General features: G+C 36.6%; 1 protein-coding gene across 3 annotated transcripts in view; it reads right to left on the bottom strand.

Annotated features, from left to right (window-relative positions):
- Positions 1-20,307, bottom strand: part of LOC149537634 (uncharacterized) — a 64,893-nt gene extending 44,586 nt beyond the window's left edge. The window contains exons 1-4 of one of the 3 annotated variants that reach the window (XM_089798993.1): positions 20,130-20,307; positions 18,817-19,020; positions 17,883-17,921; positions 17,641-17,706 (exon numbers count right to left, since the gene is read on the bottom strand). In XM_089798993.1, coding sequence (XP_089655119.1) covers positions 17,641-17,706; positions 17,883-17,921; positions 18,817-19,011 — 300 coding nt within the window. In that variant the 5' untranslated portion in view covers positions 19,012-19,020; positions 20,130-20,307. Of the gene's footprint in view, positions 1-17,640; positions 17,707-17,882; positions 17,922-18,816; positions 19,021-19,208; positions 19,369-20,017 lie in introns of those variants that run through there. The other 2 variants (XM_089798994.1, XM_089798995.1) reach the window with 2 other exon arrangements.
- Between the last annotated feature and the right edge of the window lie 6,531 nt (positions 20,308-26,838).

Below are 26,838 nucleotides of genomic sequence, written 5' to 3'. Positions count from 1 at the left end.
AATTCATGATAGGTTGAGTATAAATGCTTATGAAAAATCCATGCAAGAAAGAGGGAGAGATCAAGATATTGCTACAGAAGAAAGTCTTGCTACAATCTTAGAGCGAGAAATGATTAATGATGGAGATGGTCCACTAGAGGAAGAAACTCCAGGGGTAGCAATACATCTTCCAAGTACCGAAGCTATAGTTCCTGAGGTTACAATGGATAGTCCAGGAGGTGAAGAAGAGATTGACATTCGAGCGGTCCAAAGGAAAGAACAATTGGTAATTCCGGGGGACCAAAGTATACCCATTCCGGAATGGTTGAGGCAACGAATTCAATTGCATCAACAAAAGGAGGTTGATCCAACAATTGAATTACAGGAAATTTTGGACCGATCAAACCAATCAGAAGAACAAGGGAAAGCAAAAAAATATACTAAATTCATCAGAGGAGAATCAGGATCCAGAATCTTGCAGATTGCGACTCCCACAGTTGACAAAGGGAAAAATCAGATTGCTTCAGATGAATATCATGTTACAGAAGTAAATCTTGGTCGGGCCTCCCGAGAGCAAATATTGGAAGAATTTGATGACTCCACACAGGCTTTGAAGGATAGGCTGAAGAAAGTAGAAGAAGGGTATGAAAAGCAGAAAAGAGAGATTCGGGCCTTATGTCAGAACATCAATAACTTGCCTCATCCAGTAAGAGAGGAAGGTCCATCATTTGTCCCTCCAACAGGTGTTTCCAATGAAGTGGTAGGTGATATTGACAGAATCAAGCGGATTGCTCAGGGTGCAAAGATTTGGATCGAAGGAATTCAGGAGGTAGCCTTCAAACATGCAGAAGAATTAGTGCAAGTGCATAATAGGGCATTGCCTGCAGTCTCTAGGATTCAATGCATGGAGGAATCATGGGTGGATGAACATATTTACCAAGAAGAGGTGATTGCCGACATTCAGAGTCTGATGGATACCCCAAAGCAAGAATTGATTGATGGTCGAGTTATCAGCGAGGGAGATTTTTATGATTTTATTCAATGGTACAGTGCAATGATCATGGCTAAGGAAATGTTCGAGAGCTTTACTAGGGAATCGAGTCGATGGAAAAAGATTGTTGATAACATCAAGCAAGGAATATCAAATGCAGTTGCATCCTTGTTATCACAAAGATTAGGGGAAGAGGAAATGACAACTGATAATTTGAAAGTCAAGTTAGAGGAATTCTTTCAGCTAAACGTATATGGAAGAGATGATTTTGAGAACTTCTCCATCTTCTCAAATACAATGCACACTACTAAGGACTTACTACCAGATTGGGATGAAACCTTGGGAAAAGGAGAAAGAGCAATTGCAGTTCTAGAATTCAAGCAAGAATCTCCACCAAGCATTAGTACAGAGGAGTTGGAAATAGTATTAGATCAATTTTGATCTTTTAGGCGAAGAAATCAAGGATAGATGCATTAAATGCAGAGTGGGTGTGCATAGGGATCATTTATTACACCCCACTCCTTAAATTAGCATGCATGGTGAGCATTTATTACCCACTACAGTAGTGGATTCCTTATGGCATTAATGTAAATTCCTTTCCATTGCCCTAACCCTAATTAGGGCTGATGTGGCATGATCTCGGCCATCGGTTATTGTGATCATCCGGGCCACCCGTTGTAATGGAGGACGTATATAAAGGCCTCATTTCTCATTTGTAAAGGGAGATTTTTTATGAGATTGTTGTTATGAGTTACTGAGATAATAAAGTTTTCATTGGAGTTTGGCGAATACTTGACGTATCTTAGTTCTTGCTTGTTCTCCTAAAATTTATTCAAGTAGATTAAGTTTAGCATAGTCAATGTGTTGTGATTACAATGGAGAATACGATGGTGTATTGATGAATTCCTTTGGTTCATACTTTTGACGTTTTAGTGATTCTAATTCGTTGTGTAAAGTTAGCCTAAACCTCTTTCATGCATATGCTCAACTTCTATCATTTGTATACATTGTTCTTTATGATGGTGTATGCGGTGATATGAAAATCTTTGGCATAACCCTTGAAGATTGCACTGGTTCACGCTTAGTTGTAGTATAACTTGGCGAAGCGGAATTCAGTAAATTGAGGAATTTGTCCACTAGAATACTATTTGTTGGTATCACTACCCTTAGGATTAGAATAGAATTCCTGAACCCCATCCTATTTAATTTTTGCATATTCTGTGAAAAATCCAAAAAAAAAAAAAGCGCTTCACTGCAAAACCTTAAGATAGCTCCCACATCCAGTATGGCTTGAAATGAATATGAATAAACACGTAAGGCCCCCTTGTGATCATCAGCAAATCACATCAACCACCGATCTTATCCACAGTCAAGACCTGGAATTAAAGGAACCTTGAAGTCATTGTATGATCTTCTAGCAATCTTAGCATACACAAGACTTTATTCAAGAGAGGATAAGATATTTTGGTATTTTGTTCTACTATTTGGTGAGTCATAAAACACACATCAACAGAAACTGGCGCTAGAAGGAGGGCTTGACTAAAATATTTCATGGCAGTTTCACATACTGGAGAACATTAATTCATCCTCGCCCGAGGTACATCGAAGATCCTTGAGATTCACCCCGGGAGCGCACGAATTAGAAGAGTTGAGTTTTTATCCAAAGCCTAGGCGAGGAAATAAAGAAGCATCTACGAGTCAGAATTCACCAAGTGTAGCTGATCTCACAAGGATATTCCAAACTCCACCACCTCAACATCAAGCACAAGGATCAATCCAAGGAGGAGTTCCACCAAGAGCTACACAAATTTAACAGTTATTTGTGCAAATACCTATACAAGTTGTTTCACCTGCAACTGTCCAACAACAAGTTCCAGCAATGGCCCAGCAATGGCGTCCGCAGAATGCATCACCCCTTGCAACATTTGCCACATACAATAATATGCCAAAGAATCCTGAACACTTTTGTTCTAAATTCTTTGTGAATGATGTGAGTCGCACTGCTGATGAACAAATTAAAATTTTTGAGGATGTCCTCTAGAATAGAAACGTGCAAGATGAGGATGTTGCATGTAGACTATTCCCTTATTCATTGGGTGAGGAAGCATTTTACTGGTATATCAACCTACCTTCAAATTCAATACAGACTTGGCAACAATTGAAGGATGCATTCCTTGGGAAGTTCAGATTGCCTATCACCCCTGCAGAATTGTATAGTCAGTTTATCGAGATAAGGAGACAAGAACGTGAATCAATTGGTCCTTTCAATAACCGATTTCAAAGGGCTTATTCAAGATTGCGTGATCCATATCGCATGGGAGATGATGCAGCACGACCTATCTACTATGCAGCCCTAGACTGTTTCACATCTATGTTTGTTCAAAAAACTCATCCGGCTCCTGCAAGTTTGATCCAAGCATATGCTGAGGCGGAGAAAGTTAGTTTACAATCACCGGCAACTATGAATGGAGCACCTAGCTATTTTGGAAATGCAAATGCATTGAATCAAGGAGTTTTGAATTATGCTCCGACTATCAATCCAGTTCCTGCCCCTCCGAGCCAGTTAGTGTTGCACCCTGGAGAACCTATGTCGCAGGCAATGCCCACACAACCAATTTATCTCCAGAACACGACAAATTCTACAAGGACCCAAGAGAAAAAAGATGAGATGAGAGATTTGATTGAACAAGTGAAAAAGTTGTCCACTGAGGTCACTTACCTTAGAAATCAAAATAATCAGTTGCAAAATGCACGAAGGAATTATCAGTCATATCAAGGTAGCAACCGAGGTTATCAAGGGAATACCCCTCCACATCATGATAGTAATCAAGGACACAACCAAGGATTCAATGAAGGTAATCAAGGATATCGTAATAATAACCAAGGTCATCAAAGAAGATCATGGAACACTAATCCAAATAATGGAGGCGTACCGTCACCAATGGATAATCCTCCATCTGAGAATCACCCAGCTGATAAAGTTTTCTTAGCAAAAGCTGCACTATCTGGATGGTGTAGATTACATGAGACTAGTCAACATTCTAAATTACAGTGTCACGAATTTCAAAGAGCAGCAGATATTTTCAAGGGAGAAGTGAGGAACACTACCACATCTGAGAATCCTCCTCCTACGGGATATGAGATGGTACCCTCACCAAGATATGACCAAGCATTGGTTTTTGATGATTTTAAATTTCCTCCTCCTGATTCTCAGGATTACATGCCAATACAAGCTAATCAAAAATTCCCACCAGCTTCAGCAAATGGTCCTATAGAGATGCCACATTATCAAGTCCCACCAGAAAATCAACCTCCACCAGTATCCCCAAATGAATCATTACATAAGGATGGATTTTTATTTCCTCCTCTATATAATAGTGTCTTGGTGGAAGGAACAAGTGAAGTGCAAGCCTTTCAACAAACATCGGGTAATACTCCAATAAAGACATATCAGAGGAATTATAGGAACCATGAGCCATTAACATCATCAGTTCCTCCAAATAACTTTTCAACTCCCCCGCATCCAAATGCGAACAATAATCCTGAGCCTCTCAAAGACTCCCCTGAATATCGACAACACACAAGCTCTCAAGGAGATAGAGGCCAATCTCCCATGACAAATTCTTCACAAAGTGATAAAGGAAAGAATAATCTTCAATCCTCTGCTCAACAAGGAGAACAAAGGCAATGTGAAAATCCAGGACAAAAACAGAAAGGAAGTCCTTCTAGAGAGGAATTGAAAAGGTTGAGTACTTATGTACTAGAGGAATTCAAGAAAATTAAAGTGAGTCTTCCACTATATGAATTGATGAAGATTTCAGAAATTAGAGATACATTATTGGAAAGTTTCAATGACGCCCCCACAAAGACTGTTTCTCAAAATGTATCACATCCTCCAAGAGGGGTATCCAATGTCCAACAATATAATTTTGCGCAAAACACCAATGTTGCAGATGATGTATCACCATATGCATCTAAGCTTGCTGAGAATCCTTCAAGTTTCATTGGAATGGTGCAAAACTCTCAGGATGATCAAAAGGTTACATCAAATGGACAAGTATCTTCAAAAGATCCATCACTAGAAATGATCAAAGATAATTCTCCTATAGTGGAAAGTTCCATGACAACTCAAAATGGGAGAAATTCTATACATAACAATGAGACATTTGATTCAAAAGGGCAGAAGCCAGTGGTTTTTTATCAAGGGAAGGAGGAACCTGCACCTTTCCTAGTATCTATTAGAATTTTCGGAAAAATGTTACATAATTGTTTAATTGACTCTGGTGCATCAAGTAATGTAATGCCATTGGACATATGTAGAAAGTTGGGATTGATTCCACTTCAGACTGACAAGAAAGTCACACAATTGGATAAAACTGAAGTCCCAGTCATGGGAGAGTTGAATAATATTCACATGCAATTGGCCTCTGATCCACGTGTTCAAAGTTGTATTGACATATCTGTTGTGGATATTCCTAAAGGGTATGGCATGCTTCTTAGTAGAGATTGGGCAAGGAAATTGAATGGTTATATCGCAACGGACTTTTCACACATGTGGCTCCCATGGAAGGGAATTCCCAATCAGATAAGGATAGAGAGCACTCCAAGGCTCCGGTTGTTGATCACTGAGTATGGTGAACACAATGAGATCTTGTTTATGGAAACCACTTTGGGATCATATATTCCCAAAACTGGAGAGGTTTTAATGTTGCAAGGTTACAATCAAGGGGGATGTCCGGATGTGACTCCAAATTTCACTAAGGTACCAGTTATGGATAATTCAGAACCATCGCTGAATGAAGGAATGTTTGAGAATTTTAGGAATTTTGTCCTAAAAAGCATTAAGCAGGAAGTTGAACTAGGAAAAGGTGCATCCATTCAAAATCTGTTGTTACCCAACTGGTGTAGAATACATGATGCTTTTCATTCTGAGATATCATGCACCATGTGCAAAGAAGCAATTGCACAAGTTTCCAAAATGGTTCCACAAGCATGGATAGCAGAAAATGTGGTCAAAATGAACTCATCCTGTATGAAAATTTTAGACCCACAACAAGAAAGAATTCGAGAAGGTGAAATAGGACAAGAAGAACATCAAAAAGAATCCAAGGATTCAAAGATAAAATCACCCATGGAATATGAAAATGATCAAGTATGGACTCTATCCTTTGATGGATCCAAATCAAAGAAAGGTAGTGGAGATGGTGTTGAACTCATCAGCCCAACTGGAGAAACATATTTGGCATCACATAGGTTGCAGTTCCCTTGCACTAATAATGTGGCTGAGTATGAATCATTGGTCATTGGATTGCTCCTCGCTATCCAAAAGGGTGCCAAAATCCTACACGTATGTGGAGATTCAGACATAGTCATTGGACAGGTACGCAAGAAATATACATGCCATGATAAAAGATTGGGTCGGTATCGCAATAGAGTTTGGGACCTAATCGAAAGCTTTGATGCTTTCACTATTAAAAGGATAAATTGAACAAGCAATCCAGTAGCAAACTCTTTGGCTCAATCTGCAAGTTCATTAGAACCATTAGCCATGGATTGTGGGAAGAAATTTATGGTTGAGCTGACTTCAGTACCATCAGTTCCTGACAACATCACAAATTTTCAAGTGTTTGAAGATGACAAGCATATTCTTGATTTTTTGACAAGCTCGAGGGTATTTGAAGCACAAGTCATAGATGAAGGAGAAAAACAACAAGCTCAATTTGAAATCGATGAGATTATGAATTTAAGGACAAATACCATTCCAAAAGGAATGATTGAACTAGAGTGAATTTTTGATGCCAACAGACTAAGTTCCCTCAAGTACCAAAGTACTGAAGGAGGGGAATGTGAAAAGGTGAACTTGGGAATGAGAGAAAATGTCAAGAATGTATTTATCGGGAAAGTTTGTACCCCCATAGAAAAGGAGGAAATATTGAAGCTTATGAAGGAATTCCCTGATGTGATTGCTTGGGGATATGAAGATCTGAAGACATATGATACGTCTCTCATTACACATACTATTCCGTTAAAGCCAAACAGTAAACCATTTAGACAAAGGCAGAGACCAATGAATCCATTGTTAGAACCACTAATACATCAAGAAGTGAAGAAGTTATTGTCAGCAAGGATTATATTCCCAGTTTGACACTCAACGTGGGTCGCCAACCTTGTACCTGTTAGAAAGAAGAATGGAGAGATAAGGTTGTGCGTGGACTTTAGAAATCTCAACAGAGCTTCAAAGAAGGATAATTATCCAGTGTCGTCATTAGATGAAGTGATACAAGTTGTTAACGGTTCTCAAATGATGTCATTTTTAAATGGTTATTTTGGATATAACCAAGTGATGGTAGAAGAAGAAGATAGACTAAAGACGGCATTCACAACTAAGTGGGGTACATTTGCTTATAGAAGAATGCCTTTCGGTTTGATCAATGCAGGAGCCACTTTTCAAAGGGCCATGGATTATGCTTTCAGAGACTTGGTAAAGAAGTGCATCATCATTTACATGGATGATCTCACAGTATTCTCTCGACGCAGGGAAGATCAAATCAGTGATTTGAGGAGAATCTTCCAAAGATGTAGAAGATATGGGATTTCCTTGAATCCAAAGAAATGCATGTTCACTGTCACTGAAGGGAAATTGTTAGGACATGTAATATCAGAACGAGGAATCTCAATTGATCCTAAGCGCATTGAGGCAATATCAAAGATAGGATTGCCAGCTAGTCAGAAAGAATTAAAGTCATTCTTTGGGAAAATTAACTTTGTAAGGAAGTTCATAACTGGATTCGCAGAGATAGTAAGGCCATTAAATGACATGCTAAAGAAAGGAGCAAGGATAGATTGGACACCTACAGCAAAAAAGGCATTCAAAGAAATCAAGCAAGCAATTGTGGATGCTCCTATTTTGTTGAGTCCTGACTACACCAAGCCTTTTTATATATATTCTTTTGCCTCAAAACACACTTGTGCAGCTATCCTCACCCAGAAGGCAGATGATCAGGATGAACATCCTATTGCATTCATGAGTTCACCCATGAAAGATGCAAAATTGAGATATCCGAATGTTGAAAAACAAGCTTATGCTTTGGTGAAAGCAATAAAGAAATTTCGACATTACATCCTAAGAAGCAAGGTTTATGCAATAGTTCCTGATGCAACAGTAAAGACTTTGCTAATGCAGAATGAATTGGGAGAAAGAAGAGGAAAGTGGATGGCAATTATTCAAGAATATGACATGGAGATACAACCAATGAAGTTAGTACGAGGACAAGCTCTAGCCCAAACCCTGTCTACAACTGGTCCCAGGTTAGTACAACAAGTATGTGTTAGAAGAAGTATCCCCGGATGAGTGTATGATGATATTGTTCATTATTTGTTGAACCATAAGTCTCCATCACACTTGAACTCTGTTCAAAAGCGTTCATTGAGAATGAAGAGTCAAAATTTTACGCTTCAAGGATCTGTGCTATATAGAAAGAATCATGATGGGGTTTATTTGAGATGTGTTGGAAAGGAAGAGGCTGGACACATCCTTGAGCATTTTCATAGTAAATATGGAACCAGTCATGGAAGTGGTTTGGCTATGGCTCATCAAATATCAAGAGCAGGGTATTATTGTCCAACCTTGTTTAAAGACACTTATGAACACGTGAAGACTTGTCACAGATGTCAGATAGCTGCGACACGTGAAAGAAATCCTGCTATGCCATTACAACTTGTTATTGAAGTAAAACCATTCGCAAAATGAGGGTTAGATTTCATCGGTCCCATCAATCCACCATCATCAGGACACCACCAGTATATCCTAACTACTACAGACTATTGCACCAGATGGACCGAGGCTCAATCACTGAAAAATTGTACAACGGAGGTTGTTATCAAATTTCTTGAAAAAAATATCATTACCAAGTTTGGATGTACCCATGCATTTATACGTGATAATGGGCCAGCATTTAGATCGTTGAAGTTCTCAAACTGGGCATTTGACTATGGGATCACACTAAACTTTTCATCAAACCGCTATCCGCAAGGGAATGGATTGGCAGAATCAACAAACAAAAATCTATTGAGTGCAATGAAGAAGTTATTAGACAATAACCCTAGAGATTGGCATACACAGCTGAGATTTGCACTTTGGGCGAATAGGATCAGAATAAAGAGTTCTTTAGGGACATCTCCATATCATTTGGTCTACGGACAAGATCCAATTTTTCCTATCCAATTGAGGATTCCAACACTACGATTCATGCAAGATTTTATGGAAGGAGAAGATAGAGTGCAAACACGTTTGACCCAATTATTGCACTTGGAAGAGAAGAGGGACGAAGCATTGGAAAAGTTTGCTAAACATCAAGGAGTTGTTAAGAGATGGTTTGACAAAATGGCAAAGGTTAAAGAATTTCGAATTTCAGATCTGGTACTTCGCTGGGATAAGGCACATGAAAAGAAAGGTGGACATGACAAGTTTGATAATCTATGGAAAGGTCCTTATCAGATTTCTGAAATTTTGGGAGATAATGCATTCAAGCTTAAGACTCTAACAGGAAAGGAAGTCCAATTGCCTATCAATGGGCAATTCCTCAAGCATTATTTCTGCCCTTAGGTTTTCTTTGTGAAGCCTAACTTGTACATAGTTAGTTTAGGTTTTCCTTTGTGGTGTGTTTTTGTTTTTGTTTTTCCTTTTTTTTAGTTAGGTGGGCGTTTTGGTTTGTCTCCCCTCTCTTGGTTAGGAGTTTTGGCTTTGCGTAGTTTAGGTTTCTTTCCCTTGATTGTTTTGTTTTATTTTTCCCTAGGTTGTCTTCCTTGGGTGGTTCTGTTTTCTCTCTTCTTTTGGTTTGGCTTCGGTTTTGGCTTTTGCTAGGTGGCTCATAACTGTGAGAATCTCCTTTTTGCAAGTGGAGTGGTGTCATGATTTGGTTACTTCATCTGAAGACTTCGCCGAGTTTTTTTTATTTCATTTCTTGGATAATTGTTATGGAGAGCATTAAAATCTCGGCTATCCTTCATATATTTTCAGTAGGTTAGAAAACATACTTGACTCGGAAGGTTAATCATACATTGTGTCTCGACGCATGAACTCTGAGGTTGCCACATATTTCACACTCTTAACTATTGCTCTAAGTCCATTTATGTGTCTTTGGAAAGGTCATGACTTGTGAAAATTTTAAAAATCTTGCTTCAGCGCCACTGTAACTCCTAAACCCATGGTAAGCTTCATTGCTTACAAGCCAAGAGAAAAGAGAGAAATGAAATACAAATTCAAGAGAAAATAAAAAAAGAAAAAGAGAAAAATGATGAAATAATGAGATTGGCTTTGGGGGTACGCGGAAATCTCCATAGGTGTTCTAAAGAATAATTCGCCGGAAGTGGAGCAATCTCCGTTGGTTTTACAGTGACAACTCCGTCGGGGCTATGGACGCCTAACTGGCAGCGGGGCAATGTCCAGGATGCTTTTGAAGTCAAGAGGAATCAATAACTTGTCATGATTAATCCTAAGATTTCTGAGTGGTCTTGTTGAGATGGAATTAATATAAATTGCACACACTCAGGTTGTCGCAAAGTAAATGTGTTTTTGATCCAATATATGATTATTCTCCCCTTTTGGCTTGTTTTCTCTCTTATTGATGACGTAAGATTGAGAAACCAGAGATTCAGAGTTCGGATTAAGTCTTATCCTTGAAATATTTGTAACATTTCCCTGTGGGACCCCCCTTCCGTTTTTTAAAACTTTTTGCCAGTTGTTTCCTTCTTCTGCGGAGCGCAAGACTGAAGAAGTCAGGAAATGAGGAAATTCCTTCACTCCATAAAAACCCCGACTTATTAACGCGTGGAGCGCAAGCCAGCAGGAGTGGAGGAATATGGCAAAATCCTCCAATCCTCGAAAACCCCGACCTATTAAATCTTGGCGCGCAATTTTGCAGGAGTGAAGAAAATTGTGCAAAAGGAAAATCCGCCATTTCATAAAAAGCCCGCTCCGGAAATCATGGAGCGCAAATCTGAAGGAGTAGGGAAATATTACGTGAAGGATAAAATCCTTCATTCCAAGAAAAACCCGCTCCAGCAAATTTTGAGTGCAGATTTAGGGATTGAGAACTTTATCTCCCATCCAAGGCAAAGCATCCACTGAGGGGTCGCACGGATATGTCCACGGTTACTGAAGCTTCATCTGGAGTAGCTACTTCAGCATCATCAGCTTTTTTGTAACTCACAGAAAGTTGAAGTTGTTTGTCATTCACCAGAAGATTGTCATATAAAGGATCATCTAAACAGGATGAAAAATGCACCAGGGATGCTTCCTTGCCTACAAGCAGCAATCTCAGTCCTCATAACAGCAGCAGCAGCACTAGTGATAATGTTATTATAAAAGCCCAAAGGAACAATGGCTCTTGTATTTTAAAAGGCTAATCCTTTGATCATCTGCGAGAAGCCCTAAATTCAAAACGTGATCAACTGTCTATGATTAAGCATTGTAGTGCTTCTTCGGATCTTGTTGTTCATGAACTTTCATCTACTAGTTTTGAGGATCATGACAATGGTTTGGATGAATCCAGTCGCTCCAATTCGTGCAAAGATTATATTCAAAATCTTAACAATGGCTCAGAGAACCCTGTGGGCATAGAAAATTATATAAGCTCTTTGGAAACAGTTGCTTACTGGTAAAAATCGTGAAAAGCGGAAAATTGAAAATTTTGCAAAAAATCAGAAAATTTAGAGGAAGGATGAATTTTCTTATGAAGTGAAAGTTGAATTCAGAGAGGAAAAGCGAAAAAATGATTTTCCTTCAAAAGATTTCTTTTGGATTTACATTAAAAAATTAAATATTAGTTTGCTAATATTTAATTTGATTTTTTCTTGAATAATAATCCAAAAAATAAAAATGGAGAAAAGGTTGCAAATAAATTTGATTTTTCATTTAAAAATGCAAGTTAATTAAATATTGATTTTTATTTTTTTTAATTGATATTTAATTAATAAAGCTAAAAAAAAAAATCAAAATAGAAGAATACTCAGCTTCATCATGAAGCTAAGAGCATTAAAGATAGCAACTTTTTGAATCAAGTAGCAAAAAAGCGACAAGTGGCACAAAAAATGGAAACCTTAATGGTTAAGTAAAGTAGCTGCTTAATTTTAGTCTGCAGCTTTAAAGGCATCTTTTTTGAAGGATGATTTCTATAAGAAACCCTCTCATTCATTCAGGCTCACACAGAAATTTGAAGAGCAGATCAAGAATAGGAGTAAGATTTGAGGAGTTCAAGGAAGCAGATTTTTTGAGAAATTTTCTGAAATTGTTGAGGAGTTTTCTGGGAATTCACGTCAGAAGATTTTGAATCCTATCAGAAAGGATTTTTCTTTGCAGTGAGTTGTGGAATTTCATATTTTTCGCGAAAGTGTTGAAAAGTGAATCTTGAAAGGAGTATGGAAATTTTGGCGAAAATCCAAAATCTATGTCTTATGGACAAGTCATATATGTTGTTTTTAATGCTTTCCTTGCATAGTCTTATGTATCTACGTTTTCTATTTTGCAGGAAAGGAAAATGGCAGAGCCCAGGGGAACAGGAGAAACGCGAGGACAATTGATAAAGAATGAAAGGAGAGGATTCTATCCTGAATCCAACATTGTGTCAAAGTGGACAAAAATTGGAGATACAAGTCTTGGCGGCCTTGATTTGAAAGATTTTAACCGGAGAATGCTCGGATATAACGACTATCACCCAACACACCTGGCTACAAAAATTTTCAGAAGTGGAATTTTTGCTGCAGCTGGTTTCCCTCCTTCTTTTCAACATCCAGAGTTAATCGTGGAATGTACCAAGCATTACAGTCCTAGAGACAGAACCATCCGGGATTCGGAACGAAATATTCTGGCAGATTTTTCTCCGACATCCATTTCTAAAGCATTTGGAATTCCTTCAAATCCAAGGATGGTCACAAAAACACAAGAGCAAGCACTGAGAATCTATACATCTGGAATCAATTTTTGTGAAGAAATAATCAACAAAAGATGGTTGAAAAAGAATAGACCACATCATTCTAAGATTCCTAAAGAAATAGTATGGCTCGACTTGCAGAGGGAATATAGTGATATGGTCATGATGTTGAGTCGCATATTTGGCATGCCTAATTCTTATAGGTTTGAATCTTGGATGTGGTATTTTGTTGAGCAAGTAATGGAGGAAGGTGACAAAATAGATTGGGCTGGGCTCATAAGTGATAACCTAAATGAGCAGTTGATGAATCTAGAGCATACAAGGAAATTTTACATGAGCTCCTATGTCATCTACATGCTAGCACGAAGGACAAATTATGATGGACTACGATGCAAAGGACCAATTGGAAGCGGAAGCCAACACCTCAAAGTCCACGAATGTTACCCGCAGTTGCATTTGTATTCAAAGGATGATTACATGAGGGTTAATGATATATTTGCCATGCGCATAGTAAGAACACTACAAAAGAGGCCACATATAAGAATGTCAATGGGTGCAATGAAGTTGGTTGAAGAATATGGCACCTGGTTCATTCAATTTCTCACCTTTTCATACATCTGAGTTCAAGGATTCTCCACGGAGCCATACAAACTTCCTAGGTATCCAACGGATAAGATGGTCTTGTTAGAGCTTACTCGACAACTTACTGCCTATGAAAAGATTTAAGAACGGAAGAAGACGTTGGGATTGCAGTTTCCAATTTCCATAGGAGAAGGGAAAACTGAGGTATGCCCATGTCTAAAAGCTGCAGAGAAATCATCAGATGAGCTCCACTTCTTTCGCCTTCCGCTTTATCCAAAGAGGAATGATTTTGATCCTTTCAACAAGATCTCATCAGTAGGAGGGTCAAAGTACCAACACAAGGTTCACCTTGAAGATTTTTGGGCAAATGCAGCAGACGAGAACGAGATTAGAAAAAGATTGCATTCAAGACTACATTGAACATTATTAGAACATGCAACATATTCAAGGTTCCTGATCAAATGGAGGAGGACCCAAATATGATGCGAAAAGGATTCAATCCAGAAATGACAGCTCAACCATTTGATTGGAAGAAGAAAGAAATTACAGATCTTGAAACCCTTTCAAAACCAGTCTTAGATTTTACAAAGTGGTGGATCGAGCGTAAGCTTGAAAGATTAGTTGCACCAGCTAAAGGATTCACATATAGGTTGCTTGGCCACAGACCACTCAGGGATGAAAGATCAAGACAAATATCTGAAGGGACTGTTGAAGAAAGGGGAGCTCCGTCCGAAGATGTAGGAACCAAGAAAGGGAAGGAGGTACCTCGAGAAAAGCGTCCTAGGATTGAAGAAGTCATCCAAGAATCTCAAAATAAGAAGCAGAAATACGAAGATGCTCCCTCTTCTCCAAGTCGAACTCCAAGTGTCCAAGAGATAGAAACTTTTGAAAGGCAGGATATAGGGACAAGTATAAGGAGATTTGAGCAAGAAGAGAATTTGGATATGCCAATTCATGATAGGTTGAGTATAAATGCTTATGAAAAATCTATGCAAGAAAGAGGGAGAGATCAAGATATTGCTACAGAAGAAAGTCTTACTACGATCTTAGAGCGAGAAATGATTAATGATGGAGATGGTCCACTAGAGGAAGAAACTCCAGGGGTAGCAATACATCTTCCAAGTGCCGAAGCTATAGTTCCTGGGGTTACAATGGATAGTCCAGGAGGTGAAGAAGAGATTGACATTCGAGCAGTCCAAAGGAAAGAACAATTGGTAATTCCGGGGGACCAAAGTATACCCATTCCGGAATGGTTGAGGCAACGAATTCAATTGCATCAACAAAATGAGGTTGATCCAGCAATTGAATTACAAGAAATTTTGGACCGATCAGAAGAACAAGGGAAAGCAAAAAGATATACTAAATTCATCAGAGGAGAATTACAATCCAGAATCTTGCAGATTGCGACTCCCACAGTTGACAAAGGGAAAAATCAAATTGCTCCAGATGAATATCATGTTACAAAAGTAAATCTTGGTCGGGCCTCCTGAGAGCAAATATTGGAAGAATTTGATGACTCCACACAGGCTTTGAAGGATAGGCTGAAGAAAGTAGAAGAAGGGTATGAAAAGTAGAAAAGAGAAATTCGGGCCTTATGTCAGTACATTAATAACTTGCCTCATCCAGTAAGAGAAGAAGGTCCATCATTTGTCCCTCCAACAGGTGTTTCCAGTGAAGTGGTAGGTGATATTGACAGAATCAAGCGGATTGCTCAAGGTGCAAAGATTTGGATCGAAGGAATTCAGGAGGTAGCCTTCAAACATGCAGAAGAATTAGTGCAAGTGCATAATAGGGCATTGGCTGCAATCTCTAGGACTCAATGCATGGAGGAATCATGGGTGGATGAGCATATTTACCAAGAAGAGGTGATTGCTGACATTCAAAGTCTGATGGATACCCCAAAGCAAGAATTGATTGATGGTCGAGTTATCAGCGAGGGGGATTTCTATGATTTTATTCGATGGTACAGTGCAGTGATCATGGCTAAGGAAATGTTCGAGAGCTTTACCAGGGAATCCAGTCGATGGAAAAAGATTGTTGATAACATCAAGCAAGGAATATCAAATGCAGTTGCATCCTTGTTATCACAAAGATTAGGAGAAGAGGAAATGACAACTGATAATCTGAAGTCAAGTTAGAGGAATTCTTTCAACTAAATGTATATGGAAGAGATGATTTTGAGAACTTCTCCATCTTCTCAAATACAATGCACACTACTAAGGACTTACTACCAGATTGGGATGAAAGCTTGGGAAAAGCAGAAAGAGCAATTGCAGTTCTAGAATTCAAGCAAGAATTTGCACCAAGCATTAGTACAGAGGAGTTGGAAATAGTATTAGATCGATTTTGATCTTTCAGGCAAAGAAATCAAGGATAGATGCATTAAATGCACAGTGGGTGTGCATAGGGATCATTGATTACACCCCACTCCTCCTTAAATTAGCATGCATGGTGAGCATTTATTACCCACTACAGTAGTGGATTCCTTATGGCATTAATGTAGATTCCTTTCCATTGCCCTAACCCTAATTAGGGCTGATGTGGCATGATCTCGACCATCGGTTATTGTGATCATCCGGGCCACCCGTTGTAGTGGAGGACCTATATAAAGGCCTCATTTCTCATTTGTAAAGGGAGATTTTTTATGAGATTGTTGCTATGAGTTACTGAGATAATAAAGTTTTCATTGGAGTTTGGTGAATACTTGACGTATCTTAGTTCTTGCTTGTTCTCCTAAAATTTCTTCAAGTAGATTAAGTTTAGCATAGTCAATGTGTTGTGATTACAATGGAGAATACGATGGTGTATTGATGAATTCCTTTGGTTCATACTTTTGACGTTTTAGTGATTCTAATTCGTTGTGTAAAGTTAGCCTGAACCTCTTTCATGCATATGCTCAACTTCTATCATTTGTATACATTGTTCTTTATGATGGTGTATGCGGTGATATGAAAATCTTTGGCATAACCCTTGAAGATTGCACTGGTTCACGCTTAGTTGTAGTATAACTTGGCGAAGCGGAATTCAGTAAATTGAGGAATTTGTCCACTAGAACACTATTTGTTGTTATCACTACCCTTAGGATTAGAATAGAATTCTTGAACCCCATCCTATTTAATTTCTGCATATTTTGTGAAAAATCCAAAAAAAGAAAAAGCGCTTCATTGCAAAACCTTAAGATAGCTCCCACACCCAGCATGGCTTGAAATGAATATGAATAAACACGTAAGGCGCCCTTGTGATCATCAGCAAATCACATCAACCATCGATCTTATCCACAGTCAAGACCTGGCATTAAAGGAACCTTGAAGTCATTGTATGATCTTCTAGCAATCTTAGCATACACAAGACTTTATTCAAGAGAGGATAAGATATTTCGGTATTTTGTTCTACTGTTTGGTGAGTCATAAAACACACATCAACAAGACCCTGGAACAAAAATCTGCCAGGTATAGAAACTGGAGGTGGTGCTGTTTTTTTTGTTGTACATATAGCATACTTTATGCTTTAAAACATTTTGAATCATTTTGTATAACTGCTCTATATGTAATGATGATGTCGACTGACTGCAGTCGAGGGGGCACTGTCTGTGTACACAGTGCTGATGTGGAGGGACTGGGGTTGTGGGGGTTGTAAGGGATATGAACGGCATGGTGCAGTGTATTATATGCTTTGAAAATATGATGTAACTAACTTCAAAAATATTAATATAATAACAAAACTTTACTGATCCAAAAACAAATCCGCTGAAATTCTCTATGTAACAAAGTTACAAACTCAGTGATTAAATATCAAATTTCCAAAATTATTGAAATCTTAAAGTTGTTCCAGAGGAAGTTTAGCATTCAGAAAAACCAACTTTATTTCTCACAAACAGCTCGTAGAGCTCTTACTCCTTGGTTTATAGCTTTTTCCAGGTAATTCTTAGTTTTCTAGAACTGTGATTTGAACTGTTATAAAATAAGCTGAATAGTCCAAAACTGATGTCTGTTATTTACTACTCTGTTATAGCACACATTGGAAATCTTCTTAATGAGACGGAAAAGATAAATTTATTCGATGTTCTTTAGATGATACTGAAAAAGTTAATTTGGGCCACCATATATACAAAATCTGCTATAGAATCATACCTACCCTGATAAGTGTTAAGATAATTACCTCTGATTTGTTGTTCCGAGTTGACTTTTTTTGGCTACTAGTGGAAGATGTCCCATGTGCTTCAGCCTGCACACAAGATATAATTGAAATAAGCTTTTATACAGTGTCATGCTCCTCATCCCAAATGGTGGACAGATTGATTACTAAGAGACAGTATAAAATATTCTTTTCTGCTCATCATTTAATTTGCTTGTTTTGATGATGAGAATTAACTTGTAATTTGTCTTGTAACAATGAATTACCTTTTTACGTATGCTAGCAGGTGCTGTTGGATCTACGACCTACAAAATAATTAGAGTTCTCAGTGTAAAAATTTTAGCCATGTATAGGAGTATATAGTTTCAAATGACTCTTACAATAAAAAATCAGATTAGGCTAGTGATGGCATTTTGTGCTGGTTTCAAGGCTTTGAAAAGAATTATTGCACATAAGGGAGGAGGATTCCTGGAAAACACATTTTCTTGAAGGAGCTAACTACTTATTCAACTTATTCTTATTCCAGAACATTGATAATAGAACTTCTATAACCACTTGTAAAGAGGGAATTCTACAAAAACATAGTCATGAAGTATGAAACATTGAATAGCAACAAGTGCAATGGGAAGGCAGGATATAATTGAATTTTGGCAATAAATAAAGGGATCTAAATTAATAACATGGAAAAAGGAATTGCAGAATTTATTAGCAATTGGAAGAGATAATAGTACAAAATTGAAGTCTAAATGGGTAGCTGTTGGACTGACCACCAGCCTTCCCCTTCAGGATTCATGACATGGCTTAACCTCCTCTTATATTCTATAAGTGTTGTATTGGGCATTAACAGGTGGATCTTTTAGTGCAACGGCAACTCTAGCTTGTAACAAGTGGTATCAGAACTTGGTCACAAGTTTGAAGTTTGAATCTCCTCGGATAATGCTGAGGGGGGAATTGTTGGACTAACGGCCAGCCTTGCCCTTTGGGATTGACTTGGGCCATGGGTTTGCTCCCTATGCATCTTGGGTTCAACTGCGAACCAGGGTTCACCAAATGGACCTAGCTAGTGAGCTGCTTGATCCATCTCCAAGTTCTAGTCTCGTGGGTTGCCTTAACTCGTCCCAAAATGGGTGTGGGGCTAGGTTGTGGAGATACCCTAGATGACCAACGAAAAAAGTACAAATTTGAAAATTCACAACTAACCTTTACTTCAACTGATTGATCATTTGTCTTTAGTGGATCAACAGAGACAGTTATCTTGGCTAATGGTTGACCTGCATCACCATATTCCTTCCAAGCTCGAGCAACAACCTGAGGACACTTCATAAGCCATACTGAACGCTCCGCCTTTGAAGTATCAAGTATTGACGAGACGTCATCTGCATTCCCTGACATCATCTCAAAATCCTACCAAAACAAGAATTATATGAATCAGACTTCTTATTTGCAAGTCGTAAACTCCTAGCTCGCCATCTATGTTAAATATTGAAGTTAGTTTCTTGGGTTCCACCATTAAAGACACCAGTTTGGGGTATGTGGCCCCTCATATGCATGCATTAAACCAAGCAAATGTTTTATTTTTCCATTCGCCTTACATTTTTTTTAAGGTATACAGTCCTCCGTCCCTCTAAATTCAAACTAAAGGAGTGTACGAGCTGTTGAGATATTTTATGGGTTTCTTTTCAATAAAAATAAATACAGTAATCGAAAACATCAATTGTGCAGACCAAATTAAAAGATGAACCTTCAAATTTGCGTGAGGGGAAATGATTTATTTGTTAGAAAAAAGGATCCACTGACACCTTTTCGTCATTTGAGTCTAAACAGTATTCAACTTGACCAAAAAATTTGTTAATTTGCACTACCTAACAGATTTTGCATAGATTCAGAAGGACGCAAAATGGATATCAAGATGTCAATTAAGATGCACTAAGGCGGTATGATCATGGCTTTTGTAGTTGAGATTCATATTCAAATCTCCAAGCGACTGACAATTGCTTTTATACTGCATATTGAAAAATCATCTCGATGTCCAGAAAACAAACTAAATGCTAGTCAATATAAATGCTAAGCGTCGAAATTGGGTAAGCTATCCAACTGACGAGGCCACGTGCAAGTTAATTAAACATAAACTTACAGAAGATATACACTCAGGGTTTGCAATTAAAGACAGAGATGTTAGGAAAGAAGAGAAATTTCCCTTAGGATATGCGGTTAAAGAGATGGGAGAGAAGAGAGAAGTAACCAATTCAAAAACAAAAAAACTGTAAAAGTGATCCAGTTTTCTATGGTTTTCCAAGCATTCTCCCAATTCAGAGTGCATTGGTACCTACAACTATAATTTGATATCAGGGATGGTTTCCACAGTATAAACTACCAAAGATGAAAAGGGAAATCGTAATACCCTAGAAACGGGGAGTAAATCAGATCATTGCCAAGGGAAATATAATCTCTGTAAATAGGTTGCCGATTACGATGAGACTTCGAGGACACATTTAGAGGGTTTTGCTGCTTACGGTAGAATATTAATATAAATTTGTAGCGAAAATTCAGGCGGTACAATCCCCTCTGCTACTCATGTACGTTTTCGCAAACAGAGCACTGCTCAGATCGGAAAGGCTTATTATTATTCTCAGAAATACACAGTAGGAACTGTTACAATTGAATTAATATACCTATATAAACACAAAGATTGCAAATGGGATTTGACAATTATAAATATATTCAGAATTTGATGGCTCCGCTCATTAATGTTTTATGTCGTAGTTTTAGTTGGTTATTTGGTTTTTTTTTTCTCTACAACTTTTAATTGTTATTTTTAAACAAGTGTCACATAGGGGCTTAATACTTGCCTTTAGTTTAATATAAATTTATTAGGGAAAAGGACCCATACTTGATACTTGAGCGCATTCCAATGGTTGTCAAAGTAATTGTTAACTTAATACTCACACTTTGATTTAATATCAAACATTTTTTACAAGATTGTATCAATAGATGTGACTTTACAGTTGTTCTTGTTAATAATGATTACCCATAAGTGAATGAAAAGTGTTTTTTTTCCCATAAAAACAACTAATAGTGTGATACCACATCAGCTGCACAAGTATGGGGGTCTCCAATGCACTATGATTGTTCTCACTTTTTTTTCTTTTTTTTTGCACACTTTGACAAAAAGCATGCTAATGTGGCATCATATTTGATGATGTGGCTTTGAGACCTTAGTTATAAGCATAGACTTGCCAAATAAGCTACTATTAAAAAATGAGAGTGATTTGAAATTTACACATAAGATTTTTAGAAGTGCGAAGTTAGAGTGCACAACTACTGGGTCCTCTCCCCTATACTATATAAGATATTTTAATTTAAAAATATTATATAGTTATAATTTTCTATAATATATTAGTTTAAATTTAAATTTTTTTTATAAATATAATTTTTTAAATATAATATAAGTAATATTATTTTTAAATATTTTTAATTAAAGATAATAAAATTAAAATATAAAAATACATTAAAAAAATTTTAATAAAATTTTTTTTTAAAAAGTATTAGTTTTAGAATTATCAAATTTGGTCCATATAAGAGCTAACTGAAATCATACATAAAAAATACATTAAACATTAATGCATTCATCTTAATAAAAAAAAATTTAAAAATATTAGTTTTACAATTATCAAATTTGGCCCATATAAGAGCTAAATGAATTCGCCAAATCAAATCTTTAAAAAATATTTTGTAAAAATTAAAAAGTTAAAAAAATTGCATCTATGTTATGCACAACATATTAGTTTATAAGAAAATTTAAAAGTGATTGATTATAAGTCATAGAAATTAAAAAATTTAATCACTAGTTAAAACATAAAATTCAAAATGTATCACAATAGTACTTAGCCTACCAACAAGTACTAAAAAGTCATTATAGAAAAATAGGAGTTGCATAAAGGAGTGTCGTTAACAAGAATTAGTGGACTAAATAAAAAAGATAAATTAATTGAGAAATATTTTCTATTGTTAAAAACTTTAGTACTATTTTTAAATATTGAAAATTTAGGTAATATATTTTGTGGCTTACAATTTATGCAAATCATATAACCAAGTCAATATTAAAAACTAGTTATATATAAAAGTGATTCATTAATATTTTAAATTCATAATTTCCAATCTTTGAGACTAGTTAGATTTCTTAGAAGTGGTGATAGTCATATCATAATGAAACACACTATTGAAAAGCAACCATACAAAAGTAGTTTAAGGAACACCACAAATTCATAGTCTTCACCTTGTTGTCAAGATTTGTTAGCTTTCTTATTGTGCTTGATGCAAGCTGGTACTATTGCATTCAGTCACTTTTACTAAATTAGTTTATAATCTATCAACCAATCATAATGAACTATTTTTTTATTAATGAAATATTTCTAAAGTTTTTTTTGTATTTTTTTATCGGTAAACGGTTGGAGCCTTATATTATATTAGATAAGCAAAAAAAATTAAAAATTACAAAAATTCTCCATTTTGACGAGCACTGGTAGGAAATAACAGAGAGAGAAAACCTCTAGTCTAGCTCGGGACCGAAGTCCTATATTATACATATAATAAAAGGGGCATTCCCCAATGAGAGAAGTACATCTTAATATTATAATGCTCAGAGCAATGAGAAACCTTATGAAGAGAGGGTCCAAGTGTGCTAGAGAAAGCGCCATCCATGTAGAGCAAACCAAAAACCTGTCAATAAGGTAAACGAACAATAGCAACAACTAACAACCAAGAGGGTTAAGCATAAATAAAATTAGAATGATAAAAGCTAATGACTAATTAGGACTAATTTAAAAGAGAAAAAGTTGCTATCAAAACCTAAGGGAAAAAAATGAGAAGCCCCAACTGCCTATGGATTAGTTAAATGCTCTAAAATACTATAGCATTGACTTTGAGCTGAATTTTAAGTATTTGTCCTACTTATGTTTAATATGGTGAAGTAATGCCTATTTTTCTTTACTTTTTTTATGTTCAATTTTATTACTTGATTTGTTATTAATAGTGTTTTGGGTGATGATATCGAGAGATCCAAACATGCCTCAACAACCTTTAGTAGTTTTAGTTTTAAATATTGATGATTATTTGGTGAGGGGTTCTCAAAAATATAATTAAATGGATACTTTAATTTATGTTATTATTGTGAGGTCGATATTATGATTATGCAAATTTGTGATCCAAGATTTGCATAGATTTTGAAAATCATAAAACCAAGTGTCAATAGGAATGACATAAGGAGATTTAAACTTTAATATAAAGTTATGAATTAGTTATGAGTGAAAATTAATAAGTGTTCTCCATCTGTGCCTCTATTTGCTAAATTATTAGCTTCAGCATTACCTTCTTTAAACATATGAGAGAATCTAATTTCTTCAAATTCTTTTAGAAGTGTTAATGTTGCTTCCAGCCGAGAGTTTAATATCCAGTTTGGAGTTGCCCCTTTTCTGAGTGCCTTTAGGACAATTTGGGAGTCACCTTCAATTATAATTTTCTTGATTTTTAGATTGATACAAATTTTTAGACCTTCTTCTACTGCTTCAAGTTCTACCATGTCATTTGAAATAATTCCCAGAGGTTTTGCTATTTTTGCTAGCCAATTCCCTGATTCTTCCCTAATAATACACCCTATTTCTACCTTGCCAAGGTTGCCTCTAGAAGCCCCATCAAAATTTAGTTTCTTCCAATATTTCGGTGGTGGTTCCCATTTGCATTCTTTTATAGCTACACTATTGTTCTTCTTATATATGAGGGTGGATTAATTAGGGGTTTCTAGTATTTTTTAATTTCTGCATCCCATTCTGAAAATGATCCTTCTTCTATCATCTTTTTTCTTAAGTCGTTATTTATTACCTCCACTATAGTAACCTTGATTTTTTTGTAGAGCGATAGAAAGTTTAGTTCTTTATCTTGGAAGATTCGCCTGTTTCCCTCTTTCCATATCTCCCACACTAATATTGCTCGTTGGGAATAATCAAGACTAGCTAGGTTACTAAGAGGGGAGGTGTGAATCAGTAACCTCAAAACTTTTGACAAATTGAGCACTTAATAACATAATCCATTTATCATTAATAGATCTAATCTATTGCATGCATGAGAAATTGAAAGCACAAAACACTTTGAACACAATATTTGGTGAACTAGAAACCTTCCAAATAGAAAGTAAAACTAGGGTGGGGATGATACACACAAAACTTCAATACTGCAGCATAAAGTTTTCTTGTTAAGGCTTACAATAATCACTTCTGATGATCTTCCCTATTAGGAGCAATTAGGACTACTAGGTCCACCTTATTAGAGGTTTTACAAACATACAATGAAGTATGCACTCGTTAAAGAGATTTAAATAAAAGATTGTTAAGTCTACCCTGTTAAAGGATTTGAAGTTGATTCACCTATTAGGATGAAACAGTAGATCTGACTTTCAGCTAATTGTTGATTATGTTCCTTGAAGTACTGATCACCTCTTTGTGATAGATGTAACTTGACTACTCCTGATTTGACCTTGTTATACACTTTGCTCTGTTGCTAATTCACATTCACATTCTCATGCATCAAAACATTACTTCACTTCTTATTACTTGGGTATGATACAATACATTACATATATACCAACCCAATTCTCATAATTACAAGGTTAGCCAAAACACAAGATAACACCAATATTATTGAGTCGACCCAAATGTAAAAAATCGAGTTCTGAAAGCTAACTTGGTGAGTTGCTAATACTCGGCATCCACTGCATTACTCAGCATCATCATGCATTCAATAGAAGTAGAGGCTTGGTCCATACTAATCACTCAATGCAGCTTCAAACTCGGTATACACTAGACACTTGGTAGATACAGTGTCACTTGGTAGAAACTGAATTCCATGTTTACCATGCCTGCACTCGGCAAACACTACTCATCGCATCACTCGGTTAACACTAGCTTCACATCACAAGAACTAATGACTTGGTAGACACTTCAAAGATTAGTAACCACTAACTTCTCGGTAAGAACTAAACTACTCGGTCTGAACTGTTGGACTTTGTACTGCCTGTATTCACTTGATAACCACTACAATGCTCGGTGTGAACTATGAAACTTGGTAACCACTGAATTGCTCGGTAAACACTGGAGACTGAACGAGAAGTTTGGTAACCATACAAAATTTAAATAAGTGTTGTCACTAATAACAAACATGACTTAATGCCAACAATCTCCCCCTTTGGCATTAGTGACAAAAACACTTATTAGCCAAAACTTATGTACAACATGGTGATTTTGATTTTTGATTTTTCAAAAATTGTCTTTGTAATTTTTCTATATATACATTTGCACATATCTCCCCCATACAATGTACATATTATATTAGGCATAATATCATATTGAGTGTATGCACAAATATCTATCCTCCTTATATACATGTCTCTCTCCACAAATATATCTTCTCCTTATATATATGTCTCTCCCCCTTTTTAACAATAATGTCAAAGATTTATACACAATCTACTTATATAGAGACACCAAAATGTGAGAGAAACTCAAAGTGTACCTTAAGAATAAGAGTTAATGTCTTGTCCTAGTTTGCTTGCAAAATTTTGCAGGTTTGAAGTGCAACTTGGACTTTTATAGAGAGTTCAATCATGTGATCTACAATTGAAAAATTATTGTCATGGATCAATGTTTTCGAGTAAGCAATGTGCTTCTACATTGTATCCATGATAGGAAGGATCATTTTCTAGATGTCTATAAATGTAAACCGGATTCTTACTTCCTCTCTTTATAACTCTACCTGCATATTTGATTGGAATTTGACTCTCATGGGGTGTGCAGAGCTTGAACTAGGGTCAAGCTGCAACTTTTGAGCATTGGGCTTCAGATCCTCATCAATCTTATTCAATTTTCCCTTAATTTATTTTGTAGACTCAGTAACATCACATAACTTAGCATAAAGAGATGTTACATTTGTGAAAGAATTTTCAAGATTTGCCAAAATTGAGGAGAGCTCATCCTAATGGATGGCAATTTGCTAAGCAATGTGCTCGAGCACTTTATTGTCAAACTTTTCCTCTACTTTCTCTATAATCTTATCTTAGCCACTAGAATCCTCATTGAATTTGTTAACTGCCTCTTCTAGTTGTAACAAAATGTGTTGAGAAGAATTAACATCAACACCTATAGCCTTAGTCAAAATATTCTTGGCACTCTCTATGATTCTGAATTCTCTATCTCTTTCTTCTCTAAGTTGCTTCTGCTTAGCCTTTTTCTCAAGTAGCTAGCTGACCAATCTCATTTGCTCTACAGTAGCATTATCAAAATCTAACTTGGGAATTTCAATCTCCTTGTCCAGATCTATATCTTCCTCAATTTGTTTTCCACTAATAAGAAGTTTTAGTAGTGTCTTTGGTTCAACTTCTGATACAAATGCTTTGGATTTTGAAACAAAAACAATGGTGGAAACAGTAGGGCTTGCAGTAAAAACTTGTATAGTGCCTGCTGAAGGAATTCTTACTACAGTACTAAAAGAATCTAAAATTGATGTACTTCCCAAGATTGAGGTAATAATAGGTGGAATACTGATAGAATTAATAGGAGCACTTACTAGAGCATGCAAAACTAAAGTAGACAAAACTGAAGAATCCAAAACTATAGAACTAGAAACTACACTTACTGCTGATGAACCAAACTCGGGCACTGAAGAAGTAGAAATTTGTAGCTTGGTAGATGAAGTGGTAGACACTTCCATTAGAGATACCTGGAGCTGAGAGGGAGTGAAGAGTGATTGGACAAATGATGTATCTGTTGTGGTCACAAACACACTTGCTGAAGTTGTCTCCATGCCTGATGATGTTGCTATTTTTACTAGAGATTGAGGAAGGGAGGCTATGACTTTCACTGCTATCCTAACTAGATCACTTTCTTCTTCTTCTTCTTCTTCTTCTTCTTCTTCTTCTTCTTCTTCTTCTTCTTGCATATCTTCTTCTTCAGCTTCTTCCTCTTTCTCTTCTTCACCATCCTTCATCAAATCCTGATAATCTTCAGCATCAATGGTGACACAAGAAGTATTGTCTTCTTCATTATCATCATCCTTGTCACTATCATCATCATCATCATTGATTTCTACTGGATTCTCACTTGGTTTGTGCAGATAATAAACATTTTTCCACATAGATGTAGCATCCTTAACAACATGCTCAATATCTTTTACCAA

Source organism: Cupressus sempervirens, chromosome 9, assembly GCF_028749045.1.
Source record: "Cupressus sempervirens isolate cs-2001-9-10 chromosome 9, ASM2874904v1, whole genome shotgun sequence".
NCBI classification, from domain to species: Eukaryota; Viridiplantae; Streptophyta; class Pinopsida; order Cupressales; family Cupressaceae; genus Cupressus; species Cupressus sempervirens.
This window is presented reverse-complemented; position numbering and strand designations above follow the sequence as displayed.